We start from the raw sequence: 10,429 nt of genomic DNA, 5'->3' as shown, positions 1-10,429 counted from the left end.
TTTCTTAAGTTTGTCTCCGGAGAGGGTTAGACTCAACTCTAGGGTTTAGGGTTTTTTTTTTTTGGTGACTACTAGGGTTTAGGATTTAAAGGAGAACCAAGGGTGTTTGTTTGTTTGATTTTTTGATTATATAGATTTGATTAAGATTATTATAAAAGGTATCCTATGATTTGAATTTATTTTTTGATTTGATTTAATTTAAATTATTATCTTTTATTTTAACTCGATTTAATTAGATTTGAAAAACCAATCAATGATTTAGAATTTTTAAAAGTTAAAATTTGGATGGAATGTAATTCATAAAAAAAAGTTAATAATAAAAAATTATAAATTTGAAAGGATATAAAATAATCCAATCAAATCATAATAATTTGAATTAGATTGAACTGAAAATAAATTCAAATCGATATAAAGTAATTATGTAAATTATAATTTTTTTTATTTTTCACAGTATTTTATAAATTAACAATTAATTCGCAGTAAATTTGAGCTTTATTTAAGGCTTTATTATTGATTAATAAATTGCTGTATGCAAAATTTAATATGCAAATTATAACTCTTTGAATCAAATTAAAATAAATTATCTCCATTTTAATTGTCAAATAGCATTATCTTGTAACCGTAAATGAGATACATATTTTATTTACAATTTTGGTGGGGACAGAAGGGGCCAAAGAAAGATTTACTAAGTGAGTTGGGATACTATGTCAAGATTAGAGGGATGGAGGATTGGGTTTTAAAGACTTGAGAGCTCAAAATTTGGCCTTGGTAGAAAAACAATGCTGGCGACTTACAACTCAACCAAACTCACTATTTACTCAAGTTCTAAAACGCAAGTATTAACGATACAGAGATATTATGAATGTAGAAAGCGAGAACTCACCTTCGTGGGGTTGGAAGAGCATGCTGGAAAGCCAAAAGATCACCGAGAAAGATCTTATCTGAAACATTGAAACAGGTCAGTCTGTGAATATCTTCTCCAATCCATGAATTCTTTCTCCTTAACAATTTTCACCTCCCCTGCGCCTGAACGCTTTCTCGACAAACCAAGCAGTAATCAGAATCAGTAACCTGTTAGCTCCCAATAAACAATGGAATCAGCAGATCATTCAAAGCATGTTTTCAGCCCAAATCAGCAATCAGATTTTACTAACAAAAATTGTTGAAGGTAATGATAAAGGGTTAATGTTCAAATTTGTCCCTGAAAGATCACGCGATCTTCATTTTCGTCCCCGAATGATTTTTTAATCAAATTAGTCCCTGAAAGATAAACTGTTAGTCAAATTAATCCTTCCGTCAATTGGATGATGACGTGTCATGTTAAGTGCCACGTGGCATGATGACATGACACGCCACGTGGCAGGTCAGTAACACGTGGCACGCCACGTGACAGGTCAGTGCCACGTGTCACTTGACATATAAAAAAAAAATAGGAGAGAGATAATTTTATGAAGTAAAAATTAAAAAAAATTATATAAGGACTAGTTTGACTAATTTTTAAAATTTGAGGGATGAAAATGACTTACGTCTGGACTTTCAAGGACTATTTTGACTAATAAAAAAAATTTTTATATGTCAAGTGACACGCGGCATGCCACGTGTCACGTCATCATGCCACATGGCACTTAACGTGACACGTCATCATCCAATTAACGGAAGGACTAATTTGACTAACAGTTTATCTTTCAGGGACTAATTTGATTAAAAAAATCATTCGGGGACAAAAATGAAGATCGCGTGATCTTTCAGGGACGAATTTGAACATTAACCCTAATAATAAACTTACATGGATGTTCTATAAATCTAGTAATTATGAAGTCTCCTCCGGATACCGAGTAACTTATCAGTTCAGTCATCTCCCTCTAGAACTCATCCCAACCTCCAAGGGACAAGAAACATTTGGGTGCGAACTTGTGAAAAATGAAGCTCCCCCAAAATTGGCATCTTTCTTTGGCGAGCCTTGCAAGAACGCCTTTCGGTGATGGATCTTCTTCACCGACGACTGCCTGGGAGATCCGAGACTTGTCCAAGATGTAACGCCGCTGCGAAATCGACCATACACTGTCTTTTTTTCTGTGTTCATGCAAAGTAAGTATGGCTAAGAAGTCCTTTGACTGGTATGGACCAATAAATATATATATAATTTTAAATATAAAATTTAATTTATTTATTTAAAATAAAATCCTTAAAAGTTTTGTAATGAACTTTAAAAAAATATTAAATAAGTCTTCCAAAAATTATAATGATAAAAGATAAATGATAATATCATAAGTTATCAATCTTTATGAATAATTCTAACGTTTTAATTCTTTCACAAACTTACTTGATACTTTCTTTTCCACTTATTTAGTCCTTACCAAAATTTTCTTAAACTTATTTAATATTTTATTTTTTAGAAAAATTTATGAATTTATCATAACAAAATTTCAGAGATTTATATATAGAGAATGAATTCTCTCAATTTTTTCTTTAATTATTTAGTAAAATATGATCTCTCATCAAGTTGAAGGGAATCAATTGGCTGAGGTGGATGAATTTGAAGATAAGTTGTAGGAGTTAGAAAGTTTGTGTAATCCAATAACTTCCAAGATGTACCAAGGTGGTGCTGGTGACACATGCCTATGGGAGGTGGAGTAGATGGTGCATCTCATGGAAATGCTTCATCTGGTGGCAACAATGGTGCCGGTCCTAAGATTGAAGAAGTTGATTAAGACAAATGGAAATGCAATTTATGTTTCATTTGAGTAGTAATATTATAGATTTAGATTGTGTGGCTTTAGAAAGTAAAAATGTTGTGCACAAGAATAATAATAATAATAATATAATATTGTGAGATGTAAAATATCCTTTTATGTTATAGAGATAAAATAAAGATTTTGAACTTACTACTTGTATTAATCTTTCTTTTTGCCATCTGATTATTGTGTTTGTACATGATCGGAAATACTACATGAATCAGTTTTTATTGCACTTGTTGTACTGAAATTTCCCATGCTAATGCAAATTGTTCCTTTGATACATACAATGAATTGAGATTTTATTTTGAGATTGGAACTATGATTTTGCCTCTTGCTCTCTACAAGCCATGGAGAATGTCCTGCTAGATAAAATGCTTTATTGTTGTTATTGTTTTCTATTGCTAAAGAAGTAGATATCTTAGATTGAAAACAGAGCAGGTTTATGGTAAAGGAGAAATGAAGTTTCATTTTGTTGAGGACTTTTGTTATTGTCTTTAAATTGATTTTCTTTCATGTCTATGTTCTGTTTTCTGCTGAAAACATTAGCATTATTGACTATTTGACTTGTACAGTGACACACCTATGGCTCAATATATCATCTATTTTGGATAGTAGCCACATGTTTGTTCTTTTTTTTTTTTGTCAGTGTATTGGACAATCCCCAATTCTAAGTACACAACACACCCACACACCCTCACACATTTATCACATTTTTCCCCTCAAATGCATCCTCTAGAGTTTAAACTCTAGACCTTAGTGGTGGGGAGGGGGTGAAACGCCACCTGAGCTAAGGCTCTTCGGCAGCCACATGTTTGTTCAACCCCATGTGGAGCAAATGATAAGATGTCAAGTTGCCAAATTTAGAGAGGACAATACCTATGTCAAGCCCAATTGATTCCAAAAGAGCTTCTATGTCATCATCAAATCATGTTATACCTGCATTGAACTACAATGGACATGTTTGCACTTTTTTTTAAAAGGCCTTTTCTTTTAAGTTATAACCAAACTTCACTCACCAAAGGGACCGCACTTTAGAGGTTCCATCTTCTATATGCTTGTTTTTGTTTATTGTTTTTTCATGCATGAAATTCATCTTCATTGCAGTGTTGGCTAAAACTGAAGACTTTTCAAAAAGAGGGTTCTACAGGACAACCATATCCATCAATATTCCGCCAAAAAAGGAAAAAGAAAACAGAAAAAATGAGAAAACAAAGCCAAATTAATTGGCTTAGTTCCTATCTAAGCAAATGAAATGATGGAGCTCATTTCAAGGCTAAATTCATTCCACATATTCCTCCAAATTTAAAGCAGCATTTTTATTCATAAGATCAGTTATGTGATTAGATGTTCTTTGAATCAAGGTGATGCAAGTCTTCCAGATCTAACTCAGAGTCTCTAAAATCTTTTTCACTAAATCTCTTTTCAAAATAATATCGTCAATCTTCTTCCTATGCACCGTAAAAAAGGCATCCAAACAAAACAACACTTTCAAACAATGATTAAACTCCTTGAAATAACATGAAGTTCGACCTGGAGAATATACATTAGCATTTTCTAGCTTTTCAGAGCAACTTTTTACCCAACAGGCCAACACCCATCTGAATTGCGAATAAGACAACCAAAACCTGTTGACCCACTAAGGAAACTCTGGCTAATTTCACAATTCACTTTAACCGAATTTATAGAAAGAGACACCCGAACATAACAGAGCAAAAAAAGAGATTAAAAAATGTGCATATTAAAGATGACAAGTATTTCTCAAGCTGAACTCCGGATCATACTTACTACTTTGTTAGCACCTCATCCACCATCAGAATTGTAGATATCATTTTTATCCCTCAAAATCCACCAAAAAATTAAATAGAACAAGAATGTATCTCTCCAATAAAAATCCTACTTCAGCTAGTTGTTCAAGCTAGGACAAGCATACTAAGGAACAATCAGAAACATTAAGACCAGGTGACTTTGATTAGCTCGAGTACTTTAACCGTGTGTGACTCAAGAGTGGAATATGGAAGAGAGGAAGTTCTGTATTCTGATTCTCATTAGTGTTAGAGAGAAAAATTACAGAGATGAAGAAAAGGATGGTCAGCAATCTTACACATTACACGTTTTATGTATATAAACTCTATCTAAGTGGACCTACTAACTAGAGATAAATACAACTAGTCTAAACCTAACTCAATTAACTAACTCACTCTTCATTCTATATGTGCACAATTAGTTACAAGTCATGCAGAAAAAAAGAAAATAGAAAAACAGGGCATCAAACCAGATTACATATTTTTTTAAGAAGTATTCATAGACATCAACAAAAAAAATTTAAGAATTAATATGGGACACTGGCCTAACATTGATTCAGTGTTAAGCAACTTAAACAATTCTAAAGTCACAAATAATCAGCATGATTATAATCCTCCAAATATAACAATGATAAAAATCTTCACCATATGTGTTTGGACATTTTCTGATATATATTTAAAATCAGAAGTAAGGGATAATTTTCAGTTTCCAAACATAATTTGATTTACAACAATAAAAAGTTTCTTTTAATTAATATGACCCACAAGTAAATGAACGAAATACCAAAACAACAAACTAAATGAAAAATTACCTCTGCCTCTTTTGGAAAAACAAGTGCATCAAAAAAACATGTTATTGAAAAAAATATATCAAGCAAATAAAAGATTTACAGAAAAGTAAAAACAAAAACATGGTTCATATCCTAGTCATGATGCATCAAAAATCGTTTTGCAATTGACCAGAGTGTAGAGTTGCCAACTTGCCATCAACCTGCATCACAAATTGATGTATGCAACTCAAAGCATTAAACGGCATATATAAATTTCCTACTATGTTCAAGTGCATATTTTCAGGGCATCAAACAAATTTATTCATAAGCATCAACAAATATTTTAATAATTTAGGTAGCAGACTGGCCTAAAATTGTCCCAACAGTTATTCAACTTGAATAATTTTTAGAACTTTTTAAGGCTTTAACATGATAACACCTTTGATCAATGAACAACAGAGAATAGAGTTAGTGAGAGTTCATACCATGTTCAACCGGATTTTGGTCAATGAAATTTAGTTGACATGTTGTAGAGCCCCTTGGTATAGCAGATAATTCCCTGACAATATCGTACTTTGTCTTTTGGTTGAAAACATATTTAAGATGAATTGTAACCTTCTTCAAAGCAAGTCCTCTTTGTAAAAGATATGCAATAAATTCACGCTTATCTACAGAATCTTCATATCCTCTAAATTCAAAACTCTTGAGATGTGACATCACACAATTGGGAACCATGGTTGGTGGTGCTGGCCCATCATACTCCACCACCGGATGAAAATATTTTTCCTGATAACAAGAAATAACACTTCTCGATAGACTCAGGGAAACAACAAAAAAGAAATAGAGACACTAGTTTTAAATTAAAATGTACTCATACCTTTGAAATATCATTAATCACAAGAGTTTCAAGTACATGAGAATTATGAAGGAAGTTTAGCAGGAAGTTTGTGCTGAAACATGGAACATGAAGCTCTAGATTGAGCAAACGGTGAAATTCTGGAAACTCGAAAGCTGGGCCACTAAATAAGCACTGCATAGAAGATAAGTACATAATAATTATAGTTCAAATTCATAATTATAGTTATAATTTATAAATTCAAATAATTGAGTTACATCAAGCATGTTACCAGTGTTGTGTAACCTTTCAATGCCAACAATTTTGTTTCGCGCAGTGCATGGAGAAGGTGGGGCACCAAACCGACATGGTAAATACAGTCATGAACAAGATCAAGATGTGCCTCCACTATGTTAGTGAAATTGCTAAAAGAAAACTCTAGCTTAGAGTTCAAGAGGGTCATTATTTTTATATGAAGGTATTCAAGAGATGGCGTGTCTATCAAAATCAAACGATGGCTAACCCCATAAAAAGATGTGTTATCTTCAATGATTAAACTTTTCAATGTGCGAGGCATCTGCTGCATTGTACGTATGACATAAAGACAACAAATATCGGGCATCGGTAAAATGAGCTTAAAATTTTCAAGAACAGGGCAGCCGGATAAAAGCTTGCTAGGGTCCATAGAGACGATATCCAACTCTAGATTCTTGAGGGATGGCAAATAAACATTTGAAAGCTTTAGATAAGAATCCAAAAAACTATCACGTTTCAAAATAAGGGACTTGAGTGATGGACAAGTGAGTATGGCTTCAGGCAGCTTGATTGGTAGATCAACGCTGAGATAGAGTTCTTGAAGATGGGGCCCAGTGATGGCATTAAGCCATGTTAAGACGAGACTCTCTGAAACTTTATTGCAAGTGAGGCAGAATTTTTGGATGGGGTAATCTGCATTGCGCTGAGCTAGAATAGCATTTACATACGAATCAAATCGATCTTCCCATTCCAGAGAGGAGCAAAAAGGTGTATAATCTATGTCAAGGACTTGGAGATCCTTCCAAACATGGCGCCACCTGCGAAAGAGGATGCTGGTGATCACAACTTCCTTTGTTGTGAGGTATGAGAGAATTTCGTAAAGGATAGAATTCGGTAAAGAACTGATCCTATCCATCTTCGTGGTTGATGATGGTTTCCCTTTCTTTTTATCTCCTGAGAGGGTCAGACTCAGGTCTAGGGTTTAGGATTCAAAGGAGAACCAGGTTTTCACTAATAAAAAATAGTGTTTGTTTGATTTTGATTATATACATCTGATTAAGATTATTATTTTTTTGATGAGCTTTATTTATTTATTTATTTATTTATTTATTTTTATGAGCTTGATTTTTTTTTTTGGTGACTTAAAAAAAAATAAACAAAAACTAAGAAAGAAAAAAAAAACAAGAAACTACTTAAGAAAGGCAGTCTCGCTGAATACTACTCTCAAATTCTTTCCAAGGCAATGGAAGCTCCACTTGGGGAGAAATAGTCCTCATTGCAGTCTTTGCCATGATGTCTGCTACTGTATTTGCATCTCTCAAGATCAACCGAAGATCAGCACGCCATTTCCAAGACATGATATCTCGGATTTTTAACACCAAAGGATCAGTAAACCCAGAGCAATCTTGTAAATTATTGACAATAGTAAAAGCCTCCACACAGTCTGTCTCACATATAATGTCTCTTTGTCCCGAGTCCTATGCTAAAAGAAAGCCTCTCCAAATAGCAAACAACTCTCCTTGCAAAATGCTACGACTCTCAATTGTTCCCAGACAGCCTCGTTGCCACCTTCCCTTCCAATCTCTGCTAGCACAAGCAAAACCAACTCGAGCACCACTGCCAGGATAGCTAGCATCACAATTAATCTTAAAGGTACCCACCGAGGGGGAATCCAAGAGCCACTAATGGTTGAGGGGATAGATAGTCGTTGCAACTCAAAAATATTTCGGAGCTCCTTTTCTAAGGACAAAGCCATACCAATCACCTTGTCTGTGGTCCAATGCTCGTGAGGATGAAAGATCTCGTTGTTTCTCGAACACCAAATCCACCAGAGACCAGAAAAGAATCTAAAAGGGCGCTGTTTGCTATTATGTAAGAACCAACTCATCAAATCCACTGGTTGATCGGAGATCCCTAAAGCTTGCCAAACAAGTTGGGCTTTTGAACAATCCCGAATACAATGTAAAACCGACTCCTGACTTGAGAAACATCGTGGACAGCTATCCGTGTGCGAAATGCCCCTTCTAAAACGAAATGCAGCAGTAGGAAGAGCCTCCCGAAGACATAGCCAGGCCAAAAATTTGTGCTTTTCCGGAACATGTTGACACCAAAGCCAAAGCCAATTACCCCTAACCTCCCAACTAAACATCTTCTTACTGAGCCACAAATAACCACTATGAGCATCATAAACCTTTGAGGCCGCACCAGTCCAACACCAACCGACCTTCAATCCACTCTATCGTACGCTTTCTCCAAATCAATCTTAAAGGTCAGGGGGCCTTTCTTTGACTTTGTCTTCTTCATGAAATGGAGAACCTCTTGTGCTACAATGATGTTGTTAGGGGTTCCTCTCCCCGGGATAAACCCTCCTTGAAGGGGCCCAATAATCTCTTTGAGATGGGGACGAAGTCTATTGACCAGGACCTTCGTTATAACTTTGTAAACCACATTACAGAGACTAATTGGTCGGAAATCCTTCATGGAAACCGGGTTTTCTACCTTCGGAATAAGAACCACAAGAGTTTCCATCATCCTTGGATCCATATCCAAACCAGAGAACGCATGACGAACCATAGTCCAAACATCAAAACCAACAATCTTCCAGTATTCTTTAAAGAAGAAAGCCTGAAACCCATCAGGGCCCGGCGCCTTGAAAGAATGCATACTGAAAACAGCCGACTTAACTTCTTCCAGAGTAACTGGCGCTGTGAGGCTACAACAGGCTTCATCATTCAGGGAAGGCAGTGGCACATCACCAAGAAAATCTAAGTCTACATCCTCCGACTGGCAGAATAGGCGTTTATAGAAGGATTCAGCTTCCCTTCTAAGGACATCCGGGTCCGTTTCCCACACCCCATCTTGAAGAAAGAGACTATGAATCTTATTATGCTTTCTCCGCACAAGAGTCTGGACATGAAAGAACTTGGTATTTCTATCCCCAAATTTTACCCACTGCTCTCTGGATTTTTGAAACCATAGAAGTTCCTCCTGCACAAGCGTGTTATTAAATTCCTCAATCAGCTGTTTTTCTTTTTGCCGCATAGACAAATCTTCCATTACTTCAAGTCGCTTCTGAAGGAAATTAATCTGTCTCTCCAATTTGCATTTCCTAACAAAAATATTGCCGAACACTTTAGAATTAAACTCCAAAGAGTTCTTCTGCACTTCTGAAAGCTTGCCGTGCATCTCTCTGTAGCCAGCCTGCCATGACTGGTTCACAATATTTCTGTACCCCGGATGAGTTGCCCAAGCTGCAATAAACCGAAAAAGGTCTATTCTTTTTCGGTTGGGGACGACCTGTACAGCGTACTAGGATAGGACAATGATCAGATTGAAGCCTATTTAAAATTTCTGCGTAAGCCTCTTGGAAAGAGAGATAGCCAGCCACTATTGATACAAACCCGATCAAATTTTTTCGTCACCTCAACACCATTTTTAACCCTTCTGTACCAAGAAAATTGTCTTCCAATAGTCTTCAAGTCAAACAGATTACTATCCCCCTAGAGAGGCAGCAAGCCGATCTGCATAGATATCTAAAAGGTATTATTGTAAAAGGTATTATATGATTTGAATTTATTTTGACTTGACAGTCAATGATTCAGAATTTTTAAATTATAAAACTTTTAATTTAGAATCTGTATAGATATCATTTAAATTATAAAATTATTTAAAAAAAATTAAATTTGGATCAGATGTAATTCAATTTTACAAAAAAATAATAATAAAAAATTTTAAATTTTAAATATATATAAAATAATCCAATCAAATTCTGAAATAAATAAAAGAAATTTATTTCCAAAAATAAATTATTTAAATTTTAATTTTAAAGATACATTTTTTTTTTGAATTTGTGGCAATTTCACCGTACCTCCGGCAAACTCTATTATTTTTATAGAATTCGTCTTATTTTTGGCAAATTTCACTACATCTTCTCAAAAATAATTCGTTAACTCAAATTCTTAAATTTCGTAACGAATAATGGCCATTATTATTATCGTCTCTAGAGTATCTAGGAGTACTCAAAAATAC

At 34.8% G+C, this 10,429-nt stretch overlaps 1 protein-coding gene across 1 annotated transcript; it reads right to left on the bottom strand.

Annotated features, from left to right (window-relative positions):
- On the bottom strand, positions 3,353–7,404 carry LOC107614826 (F-box/FBD/LRR-repeat protein At5g56420-like). The gene is made up of 4 exons (XM_016316959.2): positions 6,438–7,404; positions 6,188–6,340; positions 5,796–6,096; positions 3,353–5,531 (listed from the first exon to the last, which is right to left on the bottom strand). The coding sequence occupies exons 1-4, from the start codon at positions 7,314–7,316 to the stop codon at positions 5,527–5,529; spliced, it is 1,338 nt and encodes a 445-aa protein (XP_016172445.1). The 5' UTR covers positions 7,317–7,404; the 3' UTR covers positions 3,353–5,526.

The sequence above is a fragment of the Arachis ipaensis genome, chromosome B09 (genome assembly GCF_000816755.2).
Source record: "Arachis ipaensis cultivar K30076 chromosome B09, Araip1.1, whole genome shotgun sequence".
Classification (NCBI taxonomy): Eukaryota; Viridiplantae; Streptophyta; class Magnoliopsida; order Fabales; family Fabaceae; genus Arachis; species Arachis ipaensis.
The sequence above is the reverse complement of the archived record's forward strand: the minus strand, read 5'-3'. Positions and strand labels throughout refer to the sequence as shown.